General features: G+C 28.7%; 1 protein-coding gene across 4 annotated transcripts in view; it reads right to left on the bottom strand.

The window, feature by feature from the left end:
• Positions 1-2822: 2822 nt before the first annotated feature.
• Positions 2823-25022, bottom strand: part of Tsp26A (Tetraspanin 26A) — a 50223-nt gene continuing 28023 nt past the window's right edge. The window contains exons 2-10 of one of the 4 annotated variants that reach the window (XM_035087206.1): positions 11016-11136; positions 9239-9312; positions 8728-8802; positions 8068-8166; positions 6823-6951; positions 6518-6568; positions 6000-6110; positions 4787-4897; positions 2823-4340 (exon numbers count right to left, since the gene is read on the bottom strand). In XM_035087206.1, the coding sequence (XP_034943097.1) occupies positions 4272-4340; positions 4787-4897; positions 6000-6110; positions 6518-6568; positions 6823-6951; positions 8068-8166; positions 8728-8802; positions 9239-9312; positions 11016-11136 (840 nt within the window). In that variant the 3' untranslated portion in view covers positions 2823-4271. Of the gene's footprint in view, positions 4341-4786; positions 4898-5972; positions 6111-6517; positions 6569-6813; positions 6952-8067; positions 8167-8727; positions 8803-9238; positions 9313-11015; positions 11137-25022 lie in introns of those variants that run through there. The other 3 variants (XM_035087204.1, XM_035087203.1, XM_035087205.1) reach the window with 3 other exon arrangements.

The following is a 25022-nucleotide window of genomic DNA, read 5'->3' as shown; positions in this document are numbered from 1 at the left end:
TGTATTTTCATTGAAGAACTTCAACTAAATTATTTTATTATACATATTTATATGGAATTGATGAATACACATGTGTCAGTAGTAATTTAACATACATTGATCGTATAAAAAAGTCGAGTCAGTTTGAAAAATATGTTTATTTGAAGCTACATCACCATTCAACGACTCGAAATTGATTTTTTTTTATTTTTAAGACTCGATGAACACTTAGAGAGATTCAAACAAATTGTATTAATTAGTCAATAAAATGAACTCTATTTATTTTTTGCTTTTGACATCTAAAATTTATATTTGGTTTGCGTTATTAAAGCTTTTATAACAGAATTTTATTATTGGTTGAATGTATTTTATGTCAATAGAGTGCTAGTTTTCTGTGAAATAGAAAATAAATTAATTCAACAAATAAATGAAATAATTATAAGCTGAATATTTGTTAGAGAATACTACAAACATTTTTGAATTAAAATCAATATATTTTGGCACAAAATTATATGGAATTCTATTAATATTTGTAGGAGAAAATATACTAAAATATTTCATTCAACCCTAAATTATAAGCCGAAGTTATATATATATATATTTATATTGGTTAAGCAATAAATTAATAACTCAATAATTTTCCTTTTTGTCATTTTTACAAATATATTTACAGTATTTACATTACATGGGTATATTAAGTTTATGATCCAGCTTTTATTTTGTCAAAAATATGAACATCTTTTGAAGCAGTAATTGTGATTTATTCAAATACGTGTTAAATGTTATATTATATAATATAACATTTAACACGTATTTGAATAAACTAACTATAGTTGGTTACTCATAATGAAAAATAAGTTCAAAAGTTATTAATAAAAAATGTTATTTTAATAAAAAAACAAATTATTGCAGAATATAATTGATGGAATACATAAATTTTAAAATAAGGATTATTTGAAAAAGTAATAATAAAAAAAAATTTTTTCGCGTATTTAATATTTTATCATGTTAAAAAAAATTCATTTCAATCTGTTCATTTGCAATTACTTTCGCCATTAGTAAATGAATGTAAAAAATAAATGAATGCATAATAAATAAAATAAACGAAAAATTTAATAAAATTTATCTGTTATTATTTTGACATATTGTTGTTTTATAATAGTTGTAATTTATATTTATACCATACTTATCGATTTCAATATAATTAAATATCAATAATACAATAATTATCATTCACATGTAAGCACCCATTTCTTAATCACTCTTACATATAAAAAAAATGGCAATGAATTATAGTATAGAAAATTTTTCTGTCTTTTAAATATTGCGGCAGTAATTTAGCTATAAAATAAACAAAAAAGACGACGTAAAATTTACAAAATATGAAATTTATATTTATAAACATACATAAGTCAATTGAATCATTGTCAGTTAATAAATTAACTAATTACATTTTATAAAATAAGCTGACTTTGAAATTTTAGAATCTGCATCAATGAAGCACGTCATGTTTTCAAAGTGAACTCATTTTCAATTACATGGTCCGCATATTCGTAACAATTATTAATAAAAAAAAGAATATCGGACCAGGTGAAACAATTAACTTAAAATATAACAAATGGCTATTATTATTAATTATTGAACGATATTTATTCTACAAATAATTCACGTTTGTGTATTAATATGAAATATTTTTAGCTACAAAAACACAGCCTTCGCTAAACAGATTTTTTTAATGATAAACACGGCGCAAGTTCATTAAATTCTTTAGAGGAAGAAAGTATGAAATACTATTGGAGAAAAGTTCTTTTCGTTCAATTGAAATAATCTAAATTCACATAATTGATGCTATTTTATTTCATCGATTTATTTTCTGTTAATGAAGCGCAGTATTTGACTCAGTTTCGTATTCTCATTTTACTTAAAATTAATGACTTACTTCTCTACAAGAGCTTGAGTTTCTTAATACAATCATTTTTTGTTGTTTTTGTTAAATAAACACTTTATGACCGTTTATAAATAGTGAATAAATTGAGTAATAATTTCTGAAAATTGAGAACACCTTGCGGTATTCTAGGATTACAATTATTGCATTGAGAGAAAACATGACACATTAAAGAAGTTGAATTTAAAAAATATTTTATCTTTAAAATATCACATGAAATATTTTTTGTATAAGATATTCATAACAATAAACTGTTTTAATTAGGACAAATGATAGCTATTTTCGTGTTGAAACATACTAGATTAAAACTTTTAACTTTTCTAAAATAGTTTTCTCTCTCAGCTTTCGGTTCAGTATTTCCATGTATTTATAGTTTCATCATAAAACATAACATTTAATAACATTTTCTCGCATTTAACATTTCAATTTTTATTATCACTCAGAGCGCCGTGATATTTCACAAACATCAATCGTTCAATACACTGCGTGCTTTTTACAATTCACAAAATGAACCTATGAAAGGCTCAATGTTCTTTCACTTAAATAATAATTATTTATCTTATATAATGATAATTTGAAAATTTACATATACATATATGTCAGAGGGCAGTAACGACAACAAATCGCATATTGTATTGACTATAATATAGACAGTTAGAAAAATCCACCCAACATTATCATCATCTCCATTTACATAGATGGACCCTTTTCAAAATATCTTTGCAGTCGACCATCTTTTATTCATATATATTTATATATATATATATATATATATATATATATAATAGTACTTTGCATTAAAATAATGTCGACTACAACATATGCACTTTAAATTACAACTAGTAAATATGATTACTTAAAAATCTAATCTAATTAGAAACTGATAGAATCACATGGATATTTAAATTAGTAAAGTCGAAAATTCTCGATTTCCTGGCTTTATAGGCACCTTCTCTTGAATTATTTTTATTGTTACATTACATGAATGTATTAAAAATAGATCTCTCAGATTATCCAGCATACCATTAATCTAATTATTTTATCGATAAAATTATTATTTTATTCAAATGCCATTCATGACAACAAATTACCGTCCATTTTATCCAATTGAATAGATGATTGATAAACTAGCGTTGAAAGTAGATAATTATATAATGGTTTTATTCATTTGAATTATTAATTGATTAGTATTGAAAAAAATCTGTAGATCTATTTTCAACACATTTACCAAATTATTTACCATCATAAAATACTCGTAACTTTGTCGGTAGTTTATTTAAAATATACAGTCTAATAATAAGCGCCTAATGGCAGAGAAAATCGAGACGTCCGTCCATATAGTACACGAATATTACCTACGCGTGTTTGAACGAGTTATTCATGAAGAAGATAATCGATAGTCCCGAAAGTAGTTTTAGTAACTAATTAAACGCCTAATTGGCGTAAACGAAAGTTTGCCTGCATTACTTATAACGGCCATAGTATCGCATATACCGAGTTTATGCAACGAGATCGGCCCTAACTCGTTGCAGCCCCCACGACCACGCGTTGATTATTACATTCAACACCCACACTTTTACACGTTTTAATAATTTTTTATATTACATATTGCACCATTATAAAGACAAAAAATGGTATGAATTATTTTATATATCAATTTGTCTTGGTTTCAAATTATTTTAAAATATCATGAGAGAAAAAAATAAAATGTCCCTTTATGGATTATTTGAATGTATGGAATAAAAGCTGATCGAACAATTTTGTTAACATTGTACCACTGTAAATGAATTTTTATATAGCAGTCTTTCACAGAATCGGATTATTGATAAAATGATTATTTTATGACAATAAAAAGGAGTTTTATTATGAATTTTTATTATTGAAAAATAATTATCCGATCCCTTGGACGGAATAAAGCACGTTATTATTTTCAATTTGTCTTTATAACAGCATCAAATTTGATTGAATATTTACAAGTAATTATAACTCTATTTTTCTTTGTTTAATATTTCATAAATATTCAGAGTTTTATAGTTAATCGATCAGCATTAAGGGAATTTTATTTATTAATATTAGAAAATAGGTTTGGTAAAATTTTAAATAATGAAATTTTTTAATATTCTTCTTTATGCAGTAGTATTAGAGTCCATTGTGATATTTTCAATCGTACCTTGTTGTTTTTCATGTTCATGTAGGGTGTATATCAGTGTAATTGATTAATGAAAATATTCATTTCATATTAAATCAGTTGGATTACAGTCACATTTGACGAAGCTCAGTTTACTCAACGCGATCGATCAGCATCCACTAGAACAAGATGCTAAACTGCCGTGGGGGCTCTTGATTGTCAGTGCCACTTTGCTTTTTGCGCAAATATGTCAGCACGTAGATTCTGCGCAAAACAAATCCCAAGAATCTGCGAAAAAATAATTATCGAAAATGAATTATCGTTACAACAAGTGATATATTATACTGAAAACATTTTTTTTTTAATGTATAAAATAAATTAATCCCTTTATTTCAATAATTAATTAAATTTTTTCTCGTGATTACAGAAAATATTGACATCACTCGAAATAGAGGATTAATTTATTACATTTAATATTCATTGATCAATATAAATGTATTTATTTAATGAATTGCTTTTTGAGGTGTTAGTAAACATTGAACGTATCATGCACTAACAATTATAACATAATTTTTTTCATGCATATACAAAACAATTAACAATGTTGATATCTAGACTCCTGACAATGAATATAAAAAATGAAGTATGATAATTATTTTAGCTAGAGTAATTAAAAAAATATTTTTATTTAATTTCTTAATGTATTTCACTAAAAGTCTTGACTACAAATATACCTGGGCAAATGCTGTTATTATTGCACTAGTAGCAATAACAAGTAAATTTCGTTCAATCCATTCTTCTCCTGCTTGAATGCATCCTTTTTCATAAATTGTAACATCAGAATTCTGGAAAAAAATAAATACAACATCTACTGCTTACCGGATGATTGTTGAAACACGAAATGCTTTGTTAATTTGCGGTTCAGAGTGAAGTTAAATTTTAGCAGGATTTTGTAGAGGAAGATAGCGAGGATAAAAAATTCAAGATAATTCTCAACAATGTTGCTTTTATGTGAAAAACCTTGTTGATTTAGGTTTGTCATTCATAAAGCACATTATGTATTTTTTTTTTGATACCGTTAATTTATAATATGCTTGAATAAATATATTAAAAAAAATTGTTATTATAAGATTGCATGTTAGAATTGCATGAACGTGATATTTTTGCGACGGTATCTGACGTTCGAATTTCCTCATAAATGTTAAATATTGCAATTGAAACATGAACCTATTATTTTTTTATTTCACTCTTCATTAATCGTAACTTCTACCTTGTATTACAACTTGTACTCTCACTAGCTTTTTATGAAAACATACTCTAATACGATTATTCAATTATTTAGGAAAAAATTTATTTTGTTTCAACATTTGTTAACATTGATTTTATAAGTGAAGTAATATATATATAAGAAAAAAATTTACTTTGGAGATTCTCACTGTTGAAATTCATTTAATTATTTATATACATGTAAATATTAAATAAAAATAAATTAAAATTGAAATACTTTCGACTTAATTAGTTAAGAAGTATTTTTATTACCAAAAAAACATTACTCTTCGCTAAAAGTAAACTGATTTATTTAATTAAAAATCAAACCAATTGTTAATTGAATAATTGTTTAATTTTTACTTGTAATAGAAAAATATTTAATAACATGTTGTATTCATAATACTGTGATTCAATAAAACTTATTCGAAAAAATGATAAAAATAATGGCAGGCTTGACAAGTGCATATTACTAACATGTGCAAATTGAAATGATGAAAGATATTAAGAAAATATTTACTTGATGCTTTTTATCAACATTATAATACACAAACTATTATAGATATATATTATTTACACACATACATGCGGAAATGATTTCCATTATGAGAAATATTTGTCAATAACAAAAAAGTTTGAATCTATAAGCACAATCAAGAATTTTTAGAGTGGCTATGATACCTGAAGAACCATAGTGCTCACGACGATGCCTGCAACGGGCACGAGGTTCAATTCTAGCCACTCCTCGCCTGCCCTCAAGCAACCTCGTTCAAATATACTCCGTTCTCCTGGCTGCATTTCCAACGAAATAACCAGACATAATTTAGGCGCGGAAAATATTTCTCTCGCGAGAATCTCCGTTATGATGAAGGTACAATTCATGAATATTATGATAATAATTTTTCATTTTACATTTTTATAGATCTAAGTATTTCTACAAATATAAATAATTGAATTAAAAAAAAAAAAAAATAGTCAACTATTTTATCATTTAAATAACAGCAATACAAGAAGTTAATATTTTATTTAAATATCAATTAATCTTCCAGGATTATTCGTTAAGTTATATTTATTCTTTAGATAGAATGTTAACTTGGATGTTTTTTATTGGGTTGTATGGACGTTATAATTTTCATAAATAACTAGCAAGGAAGTAAGCAAAATGGAAACATAATAAAAAATTAATACTCTATACTTACATTGCCAGGTTTCCGTACGTTATAACCACACTGTTTATTCTTGGTGATTTCCTGCAAAGTAAAATGAATTTTGATGAATTGTCAGTTGAATTTTTTTTTAACAAGAGTTAGAAGATTTTTTTTTAAACAAACTGAGGACTCTAAATATGAACAATAGTAAACATGCATTGAGTTACACTCAATTGTGCTTTATTGATTTTGACTGATAATGAAGCAAATCAAATGTTGTCCTCAAAATAGACTGGTGGAACGAGAACTTGAATGAGCATTCGATGAGCAATCAAAATTTAGTTTACACTTCTCACGTTGGGCTCCCGTTTGCAACAGCTAAAAGGCACGCCGCAGGCTTCACTGGAACCAATCTCGCTTGAAGAACAGTTGAAATAGTTATTACGGTCCCAATCCTTTGGTCCTTCGATTCCACAGCATTGCAACTGGAAAATATTTATTATTTGTAGTGCTTCACTTTTCCATTATAATAAAAATAAACAGTAATAAAAAAATTCCAATAAAATGATAAATGTCAAAGAAGAACAATTAAATGAAAAAATCTCACATCTCCAATATAAGCATGGAAGAATCGAATAAGAAGGATATTGAATAGAAGTTTATACGAAGCACGTCAATCGTCTTCGCATATCTTTACAGCTCAACTGTCAATTGACAAATCTTGAGATGATTTTAGCTTCAGGATGTAGGTCAGGTCACGTCTTTTATAGTAAGAATCAACATGTAATAATCAATCAATGACCCAATTATTGAGCAAAAGGTTTAATCAATGGTTTTAATAGTGCTAGGATCGAGAATTGGAAATTGCCATATTTCCTAGGAAATCATAGTCTTGGAGTTGGTGATTAATTTATCACCTGTCAGTTGCCGTTAAACCAAGCAGTAGAATGTAACTTTTGGTGGCTTATTGAGGACACTTTATTTATCGTATCAAGTACTATCATACCAAGACAAGTTTTTTCATTAAATTATTCCAACAGATTAAAGCATTTTTAAAATTATTTATCAAGCCATTTCACAGCTCTTATTGCCTTTTGGTACATGCAATAACGATGAGTGCCAAACAAAATTGTTTTTACTTTCTTGTCAAAATTACCAATAATATTGTATTTAATTTATTTTATTTCATCAATTACGTCAGGTTAGTCAATGAAGTGCAAAATGAAATCTTCAATACACAAGAGAATTGATTTTAATCAAATGAGCAGTACAATCCCTGTTGGAATGCTTCACACAGAAATATTCGATTAATAGGGTTCAAACGTGCTTGTATATTGGAAGAGGGAACCAATAGGAGGAAGATGATATACATGGTACCAAACTGATAGCACAACATCGATGGCTTTCTCCTAGTTACTATTGAAATTTCCTGAACCGAGGTTCTGCGGTTGGCTATTGATTGCACAAATGGCATTGCGCCTCTATGAGTTGTGTCTGCCAAACTTGTGTACATATATAAAATATCTATACAGCTTCCAATTTCATTTTTATTGATTTTTTTTAATCACTGATATAATATTATTTTAAATAGTGAAACTCACCCAGTCTTCTTGAATCCAATCTATGAGATTTTGTTGATCTGGATCATCTCGATAGTGAATGATGAATGCTTGAAAACCTCCTGTTGCTTGAGTTTTAATCTAAAAATAAAATAGAAAATTATTATTATTTTAATAAATCGTATTCTTTAGAATCTTTTCATTTATCATTGTTATTATTTTTATTAGTAGAGCTTCAATAAAAAGCTATCTCAATTATGATTATGAATTCAATCAAATTTGATAGGATAATAACTATATATTATTATGATTATTATTATATTTATTAATTGATCTATAAGCAGGTCATAATAATAGTGATAATAATTTAATTTTTTTGTGAAAGTAATTCTGTAATGAATCACATTGTCATCATGTTATCATTTTAGTATTTACTCGATAAATATGAAAATTTTGTCACGTAATTACAGTTGTATTGAAATGAGTTTTGAAATAGAATTACATTATTTTCATTCATAAAAGCACCTGAAATATTTCGGTCCTTTCTAATTATTATTTATAACTAGAATTCTGTGTGCATTTTATACAAATTAATTAATATATGGGTAATTGTAAATAAATTATTCGGTGAATTCTTGCTATTTATTGAATTCAAATATATTTAGATGAAATAATTTATGTAAACATTTCAGAAATATTTACCCAATCCTTGAAAATAAATCCTAGTATTCCAATCGTCATTTCCAGGAGTAATAATGATCCCAAAAATACAGCATACTAGAATACAAAAATTATTAATATTATTATTTTAAAAATAGTAGATTTAAGATAGTACGTAATAACGTACAAAAGATTATCCAGATATTAATAATTAATTACATTAATTATATAAATTAGAAAATAGTTTATAAACTTCAAATTTTGAGCTTTTTTTGGTGCATTATTGTATAGATCGAATTTTTCTGGAAATATGAGAATTTTAGGCCAATCGGAAGAGTATTGAACAGTTTCCTATTGTGTCAATTTAAAAATTACGATATTTGATAATTGATTTTTTGTTATCAAAGTCGTTGAAGCATTTTTAAACTTGCCAAAAAATTCATTTGGATGTTTATCTTTAATATAATAAGAGATTTACTGTTCTGATTTTTATATTTCGATCATGCTACCTTAAAATGTGAACATATTATAAAAGTATTTATTTAGGACTCACAGCAGCAAGAAGACATGTATTTTCCCTGAGTGCACCTACACATCCTGTAAATCCAATAACCGATGTTACTGTGCCTGTAAAAAAGATAAAAACATTATGTCAGTGTATATTTGGCGTTTCCATTCATCAGAATAAATTCTGATGTTCGATTTTTTGATAATGATTAGAAATGAAAAATAAGACATCGGTTTAAAAATTCTGAGAAAAATACTTTTGATTGAAATTACAGGGGCTTTGGATTAGTTTAATGAGAATGATGTCGTTGACAGTCAAGTACGTGTATGGGGTAGGCTTACCCTCGGATCCATTCGATGCCAACATCAAGTGTGTACAAGAGGAGAAACCAGGAAAGAGGAAGCCAACAGACCTCGTTTAAGAGCATACTAATAAGTGAACATGCAATCGGAAGCAGAGGCTGTGATTCTCATTATTCAAATGATACTTGAGACTCAAAAAATTTACACAAAAATACTTGGTGTTGATGTTTAGCAGATGAATTAAAAGGTTTACTTCAATTAAGAGTTTGAGAGTGATTAGAGGAAATGGAGGTCGAGGAATTTTTCAATTTATGTGAAGAAGTAAAAATGAAGTAAAGTAACTTTTATTTTAAATTAAAAATCTTCTTCATTACATTAAGGTATTCCGATTGAGATTAATTTATTCTTAAAATATTTTTGTAACTATACTAGAATTAAAAATTTTCAGAAAATAAAACGTTTGTTTTAATACAAAAAATTATGTAGTCATTGAAAATCTTAGTGTTTTATTTCAATTCATTTAGAGTGTTTTTAAAATGACGTTACTCATTTGATTAAAATTCCTAAAAAAAATAATTAATAATAATGTTAACTTCCTTTTTTTAAAACTTTTTATAATTTTTGACGTAATGGCAGACAAATTAATCAATATACAGAAAGCTGATGTAAATATTTAATAAAAAATATTAATTTTATTCCATCGGGCCTTCGGTTTTTTTTTATACTGCCCGAAGCGATCGAAATACCTTAAATAATTTAAACTACAATTTTTTTTTTATTAACTGTAAAAGCTGTTAGACTTTTAAATAATAAATTCTTTCGATATTGCTAAAATAATTATGAACTAAAAAAAAAATTTTAATCTTAACATTAATTTTTTTATGTAAAAATGAATTTTTAAAACTCATTAGTTAATCTGGAAAGTCGTTAAGCTTATATACATATACATATTTTGATATTCTTATGACTTGATTTTTATTCAACTGCTTTGGCTTTCTATCCTTCTACCTTGGTACATAATCCGTTATAACGATGCGCACGGGTGCTAATTTATTACCATCCGGTTTTTCACAAGTTTTGCTGTGAAATTACGTCTTACTTGTTTAAAAGATGAACAAGTTTTTCTGAGGGAAATTTTTCTTAAAGTTTTTATGATTATTATAAACATATATCTCGACATAACACGCTAATACAAGTGTGAAGAAGACAAAAAATAAGTCATTTCCTATCTTTAATTCAATAGGACTCGAGGGAACAACAGAATGAACTTTACAAAGAGCTACATTTGGAGTATGATACAAGAATCTGTACTTCCGTTAGTTCACAAGTTTCTCTTTGGCTTGAGGGTGAAACTGTCGTAGTTGATTTTGTAGCACCTCACCGGTATATCGAAAGTCTGTCTCTCTACTATAGTGCCAGACTCACTTCGTTTCATTGAATCTCTCACACAAAGTCCATCATTTCAAACATCTCAAAACTTTTAGTTTCTGATAAAGACATTATCGACAATAACTACTCACCGACTAGAATGAGGATAAATGCCGGGTCGAGAGCGACATTTGTAAGACGGGAGAGATTGTTGAAAGTGTCCTTCTCCTTCCATGCCCAAACACCAACAGCCATAATCCCAAGACCAAGCCACTGAAATTTATTATTTATTTTTGTTAGCTTTGTATCCTATAAATATTGTACTTTATTATTTATTTATTAACTAAAGTATCCTATTGAAACATTTATATTCACGTGTAATCAAATAGTAATTGGTTTAGCATAAATTGGTTATTTTATAGTACTTGAGTAAAAGAATTATTTCAAATAACTCTTTGTTCGTAATTTCAATCAGAGTCAATTTGATTTTAAGCATCATCAAAAATTAAACTTAAAGCAAAATCAGTTGTTGCCAAAATTTAACTACAGTTTTACATTTCATTATTAGGATTATTGCATTGACTTTGATTGAAGTTTAATTTATACTCAGTGATTCAAGTAAACGTATTTAATTCAATGGATGTTTGAGTTGAATTGAGCCCTTCATTTTTCGAATTAAATCTCTTTAAAATTAATGAAATTTTATTTTGTTTAAGTGCCAATTTTCTTAACTTCCCATTAGGAAGTTGGGGTTGATATTTTAAAATTCATAATTTTATTATATCTTTACATTTTAAATAAAAATATTGACCTTCAATTTTTTCAACATTTAAACCCTTTAGACTTACAACCCTTCAATGATTTTTTTATTAGTAACTAATAAAAAATAAATTTAAAAAAGTTTTTATTGAATTCGTTCAATACTCAACAGCATTGTGAGGTCTGATTTGCAAATGGAAGGATTGAGAAAGATTTTCAGATAATCTGCACGTGTTGCATCGTTAACTGCACTGCAAATTGCATTAATTAAAAGTGACTACAGGCTTAGAGAAGTGGTCGATAGTATAACTCGATTATCTTTCGAGATTCCACAACCTAGTTTGCCATTACCAAGATATACCTCTACGAGTCATAAATGTAATAATTTCATTGAATGAATAGAATAGCTCGACTTTTACATCATTTTCATTGAAGGATTCTATTTTTATTTTGCACTCAATAAAGTAGCCTAACAAACAATTTAATTGCTTTTTAATTAATTATTACACTTCATGTATGGTTCCAGGAGCAGTTGTTCATGACAACTGGATTCATTGATTTATAGAGTTGGTTATTGTTTGATAACTACGTTTAATATTTTATGTCTTATCCTTACGAGCAATATAAGCTTTATAATTGGCAATTCTTGATCGAGTTGTTACTATTATTTTGATATTAACTCATTTGACACTTTTACAGTTTTAAATTACTTCAATTTCAATTAAATCATTTCTGTTAATATCACGTCCATTATAATTACTTTAAATTTGCTGTGATGAATTGAATAAACTATCAAGTTTTTAATTAATGTTATGTTATTAGTATAATGTACAGGAACATTTATGTATAATAATTTATTTCTGGTGGGAAAAATTGAACTAATTAATAATTCTATTTTAAATCTATGAAATGTCAAAATAAGTTTTTATCATAAAATGTTTATAAATTGTGAAATAAAAGTACAAGTTTTTTATCTTTACTTTAAAATGTTTTTATAAAGTGCAGTTTCATTTGTCTTCTTATATATTAGGATTCGTATTACAGTAATAGCAAAAGTTGGCGACTTTATTACCACAGATTTCGGAAAACGTATTGCTACAATTATTTCCTTTCAAAGTATAGTATTCTGGTACTTAGTTTACTGTTAAATTACGCCAATGATTTTATGATTCTTTATGAAAACTTTTTGGCAAAGAAAAATTTGAAGAAATACTTGATGATGGAAATAAAAAAAAAAATAATGAGAAAGATTTAGATTTGTGGTTCTTTACCGTGGGATTATAGTCAAGTAAAGGAGATCAAAAAGAAGTGGACACAAGTCAGAAACTTCTTAGTTCAATTAAGTTCAAACAAACTTTGGAGATGATTTCTGGTTGGAAGAGAAAACATCATTAGTTTCATTTTGTATGTTTTGCTGATTATCATTGATCAAAGAAGCACATACAAATTAATGATTTTTTTTTATTAATATACTGAATATCAGTAATCTGAATCATTTTGTAAAATTAACAAAGAAATAGAATTAATGAAAAATTTTAAAATATTACAAAAGATAATCTGAAAGAGATAAATTGATCCATTCACTTATACTTATAATGGTCTTTCTTCTAAAGTTTACTCTTTAGAATTTGTTGTCAACTTTAGAGAAACGATAATTTTATTCTAAAGTTTATGCAACCACCACGAACCCTTCATGAATATTTACTTGATACGCAAAAAGACGTTAGGTTTCACCGAGTGTACTTAAACTTTCTTTATCAATTAATAAATGACGCTTTTAATTAAACATAATTAGTAATCGGTGTGAAATGAAAACGTTGTAATTATTACTGAAATACAATAGCTATGCTAATAATTGTGTTTTATTATTAAACAATTTAAGTGTTTTATTGCTGAATAATTAAATATTAAATATTAGATATTAACTAAAAATTCTTTTTAATTATTCAAACTTTGCCCCATATTATCTTTAATGATACACAAGTCAAAATTGTGAAGATATTTCGTTAGAGTGCGACAAAAAATTAACAATCTTTCATGAGTTGAATGTTAATATTTACCTTTGCTAATTTCGGTTTCTATTCCTCTGATTTCAGGAAAATGCGAAACAAAGTTAAAAGAATGCAAATGTGTTGTTGAGCTTGCAGCCAAAAATGTTTCACTAGTTAAAAAGAAATAGTAATGAATTTGTTAAAAAAAATAGAAAAAAAAGAAGGAGGTTTTAAGAAAGGAGGAAAAAACTATCAAGTGGATTATTATGGCTAAAATGCTTATCTATTGTAAAGAAAATATAGGCTGAAGATCATCACATCAAACCAAGAAAATTATGTATATGTAAATAGTGATGAATATTCATGAAAGGTTAGAATATCATGTGCATAACTTGGATCGTAGGCGCGCTAATTTGCAAATGCCTGACAAGCTACCATGGTTTACCGATTAATAATAATTCATGCGGTAGTAGTGACGGGGAGGAAGAAAGATAAGAGGGTGCAGGTGACTTTATAGATCGAAAGTTATACTGCGCAAGTCAGTTGAACAAACTTTAATGCATATAAAATCGTAACGCTTCGCTTCTCGAATAGGAAGTTCAACCCTTTCAGCCACGTCCCAAATACTCGATTTTCCATACATATTTCTCATTCGCCTGGCATCTCTACGTCTCTCGTCCAGGTGAAAATATAAATGCAAATTCAACGAATTCCATTCACGCATTTCAATTCTCGTGAACGTTATAACCTATTTTGTATTACGCATCAATCAAACTCTCCATGTGTTTTACTTACAACTTGGTATGTGTAAATGTACATGAAAAAAACGACCTAAAAGTCAACCACAAATGTTTTATGAAAAGAAAGACAGTCGAGATAAATTTATCTCGTGCGTGAGCTGGATTACCGATTTGAGTGGCGCCTTAGGGATCGGATTTACATTCGGTTGTGACTCTAAATATTGACCAGATCTTTTTTTTTAAATAAAAATAGAAGGGAAAGGTTGTAATAAAAATAAAGAGTTAAATAAAAAAAAAATTAAATATTTCATCCGAATTCATGCTAAAAAAAACTCAGATGCAACGAGTTTGTAGAAGCTCTTAGTGGGATTAAATAATGAGAACATAAAAGAAAATGTATATGTAGATATTTTTTCAACAACGATTCAGGACGATAGTTTCTTATGCCCCAAGTAGCAATGTTCAAATCCATTTTCCTAGAAATAATTTTTCTTTCATTTTCCTTATCGATATTTCTAAAAGTATTATCTGATGCCACCAAATCTTTCTTTTAATAGCTATCTCATCTCTTTCGTATTCTTAATAATAGCTTTTCAATTCAATTTAATATGAGATACTAATATTTTAATACACTTTTCGAAGGTTTTCAATTTAACTTATCAAACTTTAAAACCTGATGAACATAGAAATTCTAGTCCATCAGTATTTTTGGTTTAATACTCGTATGCGATTGCAAACAATTCGCTTGCCTATATTTCTCACCCTATTGATCTATACATACTCTAATACAATTGAGTATCATACAAGTGCATCATACTCAATTAAATAAAAGTGTATGAATTGATTGTTAGCATTCAGCAGAACCAAGTACCCTCTTTATTCTCTTCATGCTTGTTGTTTAAAAAAAAACTTCAAATATAAATTTTTTTTAAATTCCTTTTGAGGTACGTATTTACTTAGGCAAACATTATTTAAATTATTCTATATGTGTGTAAATATCAAATAATTTTTTGAAAATATTGTAGGAATTGATCTAGTTTTTTGGAAAGACAAATATTCGAACGATCAAAAATATTACGGTAAATTTTGTGAATGTAAATTATATAATACCCTGAGTAGAAATTTTATCTTAGGTCCACATGACCTTTGCCACGTTCCTCATGTGAAACCCAAGGGGCAGTCCTAACACTTAAACGTGTTGTGTAATAAGGTCATTCATGTACTAATAAATAAAAAATATTATTACATAAATAATATTTTTATTTTAATAAGAATATAATAATAAATACCTCATTTGTGCTTAATATTGGCATGCTTTATAGTTTCGTAATTAGGACGACATATGTCTTTAAGAATACCGATTAAATATTTTTACTCGAGACATGCACTACCAAGTCACGTAAAATGTTGAGTTTTATTCAGAATAAAGAAATCATTTGACTTTTTTGCACAAATCCATCGAAACTTTTTTCAAATTTAAATGCAAACGTTTTATCGAATTTCCAGTTTTATTTAACCTGAAGCAGATGCAGAACAAGTTGAACAAATCATGGGAGCAGTAGTGTGTTCCGGATGCCAATATTTGCGGTTGCTAAAGACAAATCTTAAGGATACCAGAAGACAGATAACTTGGAGTTTCCTGTGGGCCAGATAAGTTCGCGTGTGCCGGAAGGATATACCATACGATGTTTCAACTTGATGGCGACAAATTCCCTCAAACTCGCGAGCATATAGCATGAGAAGAGTGAAAACAATCGGCGAAACGTGATCGAGAGAAAGGTCTCTTGGTGTTTGGCGAGTTACCAAAACTTTACCGAGTCCTTCGTAACAAGTTTTAACTGAAGAAATGGAAGGGGTCGTGGTAAACTCAATTGTAGGGCTAATTCAAATGAGTTGAATGTTTACATCAGTGTTGTATACACATAGGTATACATACTTCTGCTATTCAAAACTGACCTTTCAGTTTAGCCGGACTATATTCAGTGCTACTCCACTGCAAAACATCTTGCTACTGAAAGGCAACAGGGTGTAGGTAATAAAGGAAATGCACTCTGGAATATTCGCTCGTTGTGTTTCCTATCGATTTGCCAAACGGACCATTTAGTCGCACTTTTGAGATTTTCCACTTTCATATAAGAGGAAATTACATCAAATGGAATTGTAAATTGCTTCAGTGAAAAAGAAGGATCATGAGTTTATATAGATAGTGAGCAATTCGAATAGGGAATGTTTAAAAATGGCGCAATCTACATTTCTTTATGTTTCTTTTCTTTTAACTCTTCTACTGGTAAGTCTGATGGTTATTTTCCCACAAATTACTCTTTTTCTTCTATCCTCATGATAGAGTTTACGATTGAGATAATCATTATTTAAAATGCATTTGCACGACTTTGAATTTTAAACTCACCATTTTATTTTGCATCTCCAAATAAAGTTATCATTTTTCTATGGTACATTTTTATCTCATTGTTTCTTACTTTCTCACTGTAGTATTTAATCATTTTTTTTTTTTTTTCACTTCCCACTTGAAAGCATAATAGATGGTTTAAAAATACAGACTAATTTAATTCGAAATATAATATAGACTGTAAACAATTATGTATTGTTCGTAATAATTTTAATTTATTATAACCAAAAAAATTAAAATATGAAATAATTATGAATTTTAATGAATGAAAAAGTTGGTCGTCAGGAGATAAAGTAAGCCCAGACCCATTTTTTATTTTTATAATTTCATTTAAAATTAATATAAATAGTTAATTTATATGAATAAATGATCATGAAACTTTTGCCAATTCCATAATGCATTCTAATTTGTAATATTATTTTTTCACAGCTCCAGTGTCGAGATAAAAATGATGAATAGTTTAAAGCAGATTCATATCATGGGTAGAAGTGAAGCCAAGAGTTTGAAAAAATCGATCATAGTTTGAGACATTTATTAGAGACCGCGATTGGATAAGAAGAAATGGAACAAAGAAAGAAGTTAAAAAAAGGAAAAAAAAAATGAATAGAATAAAGTGGAACATGAAAGAGAGCGATTCTCTTTTCTGGTGCTTCTTGGATAGACGATCGCCATTCGTGGATGGAATTTCTAAAATTTTGGTAGAGTTTTCTGCCTCTATAAATCTCACTTTCCCAAGTGTACGATATATATATATGTATAGCTGGAGTTTTCTCACGCAAACGGAAATGCACGTGTTTGAAAAGGAATGAGGGGTATCTGGAAACTATACATGCGAGTCGATACACTCTACTCTCCAAGTCTTTACCTCTTCCCCATCACTCGTAAAGTCTACGAAAAAAGAAGCGCTCAAGACTCTTTACATCCTCAGGGTGAGATACTTTATTTACACGACGGTACAAACTCCTGGGCACGTTTATTTTCGAAAAGCTTCTTGGGCTTATTGAAGACTTGAATGCTTTTCTTCCAAGATAAGCCGATGACATATATGAACGATTTAAAACAACAGACATTTAGCTATAAAAAGATGCAAACATTATTTTTAAATCAAAATGGAGGAAGATTACTTGCTAGTATTTTTTATTATTTATAAACAAAATCGTTAAACTGATCATGTTAATGGTGTATTGATGATAAATAAATCGACTTTGTTGACAGGTTGATAATAAATACAGCAGCTCAGTAGAAAAAAAAATAAATCAGATATTCAATAAGGTGACGAGGTATTTAAAATAAAGTGTCACTAGATAATTTGATACTGAGCAAAATGTCTCCGGAGTGTTTGTTCATCAAGCACTAGTGTAAATTGGCATCGGCGTCTAGGGATCGTTAATTTCCCAAGGGCTAAACAGCTCAAGTAAAACGATCTCGTATGCTTCTATTTACATTTTAATTTCATTCTGGATATAACCGCAGACCTAATCTCGAAAGGTATGAGACGAAAACAAATACCACAAGCTATATGTGAGGCTATTCATCAATGTTATTGGGGTTTTTTATTTTAAAAGTTGAGTGTAAAGATACGGCTGGTAGTGAAGTCGATAGATTGTTATCTTTTTTTTCTTCAAGCCACACTGGAAAATCGGCTTTTGTAACTACCGAACGATGTTAATCACGGTCAAGTGCTCCGTCACGACTGATTAGGCTTCTACTAGAATTTTTCCAACAAACTAGCGATGACGGGAAAACAAAAAAGTGAACATGCACTTTATTAGCGTAAAAGGTAGTTGTTAATTTTATCAAGTATTTTACGGTCCATCAGTCACCAATTATTATCGTCAATGCTGAAAATCTGAGTGTTTAGAAACTAAACACTTAAAGTGTTTGTCATGTTGAACTTCACAAACTATAGTAATTTTTTATTGAAAAGCTCATGAGAAGAACGTCCACCATGACACCTTGGAATTTACTAAAAAATTACTTATTCTACGATTACTAGTGCACTTATTTTTATCAATCTCTGTTTTCCAATTTCTTAACCGCTTTTTTGAAAATTCATCAATATTTTTTACACGAAAAAACTCAGTAAAAAATGCACAGTTTAACGAGAAAAATTTGAGGTTGTTTGAGGTTAGTGAAGCTCGGTCTTAATTGCTTCTTGCTGTTTACCAAAATGCGTTCAACGTTGTAAACAGTTTAAGCGTTTTATTACTAAACACTCGAATTTTTCCGAATTTAATTATTTAAAAATCTGCGTTATCGTTATATTGTTTATTATATTTATTAAAAAATTTAATTTTATAATTAAAAATGAATTCCTTGCTTACTTTCTGTTTCTAGTATGAACGCACACTTTTCATCATTTAATGTCACTTAAAAGTTCCAACTACTCCCAAGCATGTGTTGGAGAAATCGTTTGATGATAGCACTAGTTTCTTGATTAGCAGAACCAATTACTTTAAAACCTAATTATCTTTAAATTTACTCTTATTGCTACTCATTATTTTGAGTACGTTTTCTCATTCATATTGATTTAAAAATTAGTTGAATGTATACATAAAACTGTAATCTAATGAGGCCAATACACGTAATGTTTTTTGTATTTAGTCCAGAAATTTTTTTTTTTTTTACTAATTATTTATTTATTCATTCAACAAGGATGTTTATTTCCACATTTCATTCATTAGGAATAATTTCAACATGTGATTATAAATGTAGTCCCTAGTATTGTTAGATTATGGCGTGATTAATAAGCTTATATACATTTCATAAAAATATTTACTCTTGTAAAATACAATAATTTATTATTCAAATAATGCAAAAATTATTCAACCTTTTGCTTTTATTAGACTTTTAAATAAATTTTTACTTTATTTGTTATTCTATAAATATTTATTCATTAAAAAAGATTGTAACATCTTGTGCAGTCTGTTTAAGTGAATTCACGAGGAGTATAAATGAATAAAAATGCAGTATTTTATTCAGTATTAATACAATAATTCTCACATACGAGATAAATAAGGAAGTCGTGAGGTACGATATCCAGAGGAATATAACCGTATTTTATATTTTATTGTTTATTAGGTAGAGAAGAAAATTTATTAATAGATCTTGGTAATAAAGTAACTAATATGATTTATGAATAGATGACTATTCCTACTGTTAAATGCTTGTGCATATAGTATATGAACGTGACTCTATTAACCGTTATTATTCGTAATAATTATGGTATTATATTTCCCACTCTCGTTTACTCAAAGTAGAACTAAAGCTTTATAAACGTCGAGGTTTGTGAGAATAGCGTGTGTAATTTCCGGCTAAAAGCATTGTGTCTGTGAATTCGACCCAGATTCCGTTCCTTCATGCACCGCTGGACCGTCGCGACGAATCGTTATGATGCGGGATATTGATCGATTTTAATTGCCCTTCTCTTCCTCTTTACTTCCTCTAACATTTACTAATTATGAAATGACGCACAGCAACTAGATTAAATTGTTCGTAAATTTATTATGTACTGATGTTGATAACTATAGTCTATATTAATAATCGTTTTCAAACTGAGTTGAAACTATTTTTGTATGCATATTCAACTGAAATTAAATTTATTTATGATGAAAATTAATCATAAATCATAATATAAAGAAGAGAACAGTTGAGTTTTGTTTTGTGAACTTATGGAAAATGGAATTTAATATATTGTATCCTAACTTTTGTTATTGTAAAATTAAATTTTTTGTTAGTTTTTATTTATAAATTAATGGTTACCCACACGGAAATACTATGCATATATAATCTATCTGGACGATATGTCGTATTTATTTTAAAATTCCAAATGTTTTGAATTTAAAAAAAACTTCAAAAAGAAGGGAAATTTTTTTTGTAATTAAACGCATCAATAAAAAAACTAGAAAATGATACTAACAGCAAAAAAAAACGAGCAGAGGTTCTCGTAGCGTATTATTGGATTGGTAGAAAACATTTTAAATTGTTCATCACTTGACTTTTTTAATTGCTGTTAATAGAGGAACTCGGAGCAAGACGGATCTGTGAGGCTAAACGGTTTTTTGAATTTAAAAAGAATTAATACGCGTAATAATGTAATTCGAGTAATTAGCATATTTTCTTATCAGCGTAAGCTTTCGTATCAACAGCTTTGGAGGATTCGTTTTGTCTCACTAAGTTGTAAAAAATCAAAAAATCTATCCTGCCCCAAGTTTCCCTACCATTTGCTAGTTTTTTATTAAAAAGTTTAATTACGAAAAAATTTTTTACTGAATAGGTATAAGATATATTCTGTTAATATCTTAAATATATTTTTTCGCATCTAAATATGTATTAGATATATTTTGGGTAGATTTCATTTATCCTCCAGATACATTATGAAAACATAAAATTCTCATGTGAACAATTATTGAAAAAATTAATTATAACTAATATGACTTTCATCCAATCAACTTTCATTACTATTATTTTCTTTTATTAAATAATCATTAATTATTCGTTAGTGGTGATTGTTTTTCAGCAATTTATTATTCTACTGAAGTAATTGAAATAATAAATTAAACAAGTATTTTATAATCAATACAGCTATTTAATGAATCAGCTGCTGCTATTGAAATTGATTATAAAGATAAAATTATTTAAATTTATATTTTAAAATAAATCTACTAATTAAATTATTATGATTAAAACGTCAACAATTATTTCAAAGTATTTTTTATTCTCACTCCGATATAATAAAGAAAAAATATTTATTTCATCTGTTATAAAAATTTAATTATCATTCTCAGACAAAATGATAGTAGATCTGAGTAAATTAACACACTTAATTAAACACTATTTATTTTTTTCTGGCTCTATTACTTTGCTGGTTGATGCACTTTATGTCAGAAAAAATGTCATTTAGTCTATAGAATTGTAATTTTGTGTAACGCTTCGCATATTTTTCCAACTTGTTCGCGTGTAATTATTCACCCTTACGTATTCAGTGTGACGGTAAGTGAGCACGACCCTTTTTTCCCCGTCTAGTAAAAGGGAGTAAAGTGTTATGTGGTGGGATCAGTAAAGAAAGAAAGAAATGAATTTCGCCTCTTAAATCCCTTGTCTGCCACTCGACCTATTTATCTAATTCGAATTTTACACCACACATCAAGCTACGTAAATATGTTTTTTTCTCCAGTTTATCCTATCATAAAAACGTTCATTTATTCCTGTGATTATTTTCCATTTACTTCTAAATATGTATTTTATCATTGATCATGTCGCGAGTAGTTTTGCAACAGTTTGTCGAGGAGTTTTTTAATTAAATTTGGTTGTACACCTTTATATATTTGTGAAAACTTCATTTAATTAGCGCATTAATTATTAAAATTATTATTAACAAAAATTGGTGTTTTATGTATCGTGAAAATTACAAGGGCAAAATGTAGGAAGTAGGAAATCTAACGGTTATGGTGAGACTTAAACGGTTATGGTGGGAGTTAGTGAGACTGGGCAGAGTTGCGTGTCATGTCTATCACATGTTGAAAATTAAATCACAAAGGAAAAATTATTTCGGAAAGATAAAATTGTAAATAGATGGTCAAAACAGATGTTGAAATTTTTTAAAAAAGAGTTTTTATTTATTAAACAGATGAATACGAGGGAATCTCATTTGGTACTGAACAGATCAATTATTTTCTTCCTTGAACAAAGACGAACACAATGTGATATACAAACAAAAACAAGCGAACAATATAAAGTGGAGGGTAACATTGGGGCTTTAACTGCTAACCTGAGAGAACTCTTGGACTAAAAAAGTCAGACTCACGTTGACTATACGTACCGACAACTTTCAAGATTGGATAGTCGCTCTACGCTCGCCAGCATCTATTCCTCAGAGAGAAAGCAAAGTATAAAAAAAGTAGAAAAAAATAGCTTGGAGCAGACGTTCTTGTCGCCTTCTTATCAAAATTGCATTCAACGTCAAAATAAAGGAGGATGGAAAAATTTTCAAGCTTTAAAACAAAACTTATCCTTTGGGTACATTTAGTTGTTTTGGTGAAATAAAAATAGCAAGTTTGGATGCTTTGCATTAAACATTTTCGTGAGAATATTTTATAGATCCAAGGCAGGTGTTTGATGCCATCAGGAAAGACTTTTAGGATTAGTAACGCTCACAGAGCTTTAAAGGTAATGGCCGTAAGAACAATGGAGGCCAGATTAACTGGCTTCAGCGATGCAGTATTACGTTGCTCGATGACGTCGACGGTAGCAACCCCATCGCGCTTTAACTCTATTTGGACGCGCCGAAGCGACGTCGAGGTAAATAACGCCATCTCATGCTTCTAAATTTTGCGAAAATCAGTCTTATATATCATTTATACTACAGCTGAGTAGAATCTTTGTGTCATCTTTCAGTACATCAAGGAGCAGCTTGATGCTATGTTGAGATAGAAAATTTGTCAATCCTAGCAGCAATAGCAGCGTAGAATTATTTTAATTACAATGATTAGAGAAGATCTTGGGGAATTATAGAAATAGCCTTTGACTTTGATATGTCATGACATAATATGGCATAAAGAAATGAATAGAGAAAACACAGGGTTGCATATTAAATGTGAAGTAACATGTTTAAGACAACGAACCAACGTTAAATGTTTGTTGAAAGACAATGATGCCTAGGTTAAGCAGGTCTCAAGTGTCTTCAATGTTCATGAGTCAGCGACAGTAACAGAACACGGAGAAACTCAATGAGAAACTCGTGGATTAGTGAAACATGCTTTATGCATAGGATAATGCATATTATAGTTATTAGTTAGTAAGTTCAATATTTAACTTGAAAACACGTTTATTACTAATAACCAAACAATGAAAGTTAGAACAGAATAGAAATACAAAACGTATTTTGTATGCTCTGAAAATAGAAAAGTTGTTAAGCTCTAGATATATCATCTGGTGTTATGTCATAAAACTTATGTTGTCAGTTTAAAGCTTAGATAATATGTGACACGATGAAAAATATTTGCATAAAATTATTTACATATCAAAAATTTATATATCATATTTAGATATTTTCTACTGAGATTGAAATGTTTGAAAAAACAACCTCCTTTGAATTATCAGGGGTTGAAAAAAATCAGCAATCGTGAATATTTTTTGTTGACATAAAACTCGCACGTTATAACAAGATAAAGAATATTTACCTAGGGTTATTTGTCCACACAATTCTAATACATTGAGAAAAGCATGAGTTTGCTGAGAAAAGAAAACATGGGTTGAACTGAAGAAAGAAAATTTTAATTCAATAATATTAGAAAAAAATTCAATTTGAAAGTTAAAAATTGGCATGATATTACATGTATCAAATATGTAACAGTCATAAAAAATTTTGAAACTTGATAGATAATTTTTGATGATGGTATGAAACTTGTACTGTCACCACATGGCATATCTAGTGAAAAATGCACCTGTCCCATGAGTGTACTACACCAGGATATACCATGTCTACACTAAAAGTCGCTTTCACATTACTCCAGCATCAGAGACATCTTCTTAAATGAAGTGCACGTGGTGGTACACCACAACGGAAGAACCTCTAGGGTTTCTGAAAATTCTAAGAAGCAAGCCTTGAGTAAAGAGATGAAACTAACACCCATGGGATGTAATCTAGGAAGGCTACATTAAATCTATATGAATTTTAAATGAAAATCTAGTTGTCGGTGGTGGCAAACAGAGTGTAAATACTTGAATAAAATGAAATGAATAAGTGATGGCAAAAAGTGATACATATTTTAGATAATGAAGTCAAACATCCAAGCAAATGGTCTCCAAGTTTATGAAGAAAAAACCATGGATATGGAACTTTTCTACTCTTTCACCTTTACGTACTTGATGAAAAAAACTCAGGAAAGTAGTAAACAAGTTTGAGACAGAAGCAGACTCGAGTATTTGTGAAGATAAAATACGAATGAGAGTGGATGTGGTTGAACAAAAAAGGGTAGTTGGAGATTCAGGGTTGGTTCGTGGGAATGAAAAGAGTGTTAAAACCTCACTGGACACAAATGGCTTCCAACTCGGTAGTGGAGTGTGTCGAAAGAAGCATTGTTCGTTCAGCAATAGTGCCAAGGTTCTCTTATTTTCTGCAGTTGTGATAAAATGCTAGAATACGTGGCTCGTGGAGCAAGTCGCTAGCGTGATAATTTACGCCCCGGACACCAGTGACTCCGGCATGCTTACAAGCGAATTATCCTGTTCCGGTCGTTGCTGAATTCATGTACTAGTACA

The sequence above is a fragment of the Chelonus insularis genome, unplaced genomic scaffold, assembly GCF_013357705.1.
Source record: "Chelonus insularis isolate UGA/USDA-ARS -01 unplaced genomic scaffold, ASM1335770v1 contig_406_pilon, whole genome shotgun sequence".
Lineage (NCBI taxonomy): Eukaryota > Metazoa > Arthropoda > Insecta > Hymenoptera > Braconidae > Chelonus > Chelonus insularis.
This window is presented reverse-complemented; position numbering and strand designations above follow the sequence as displayed.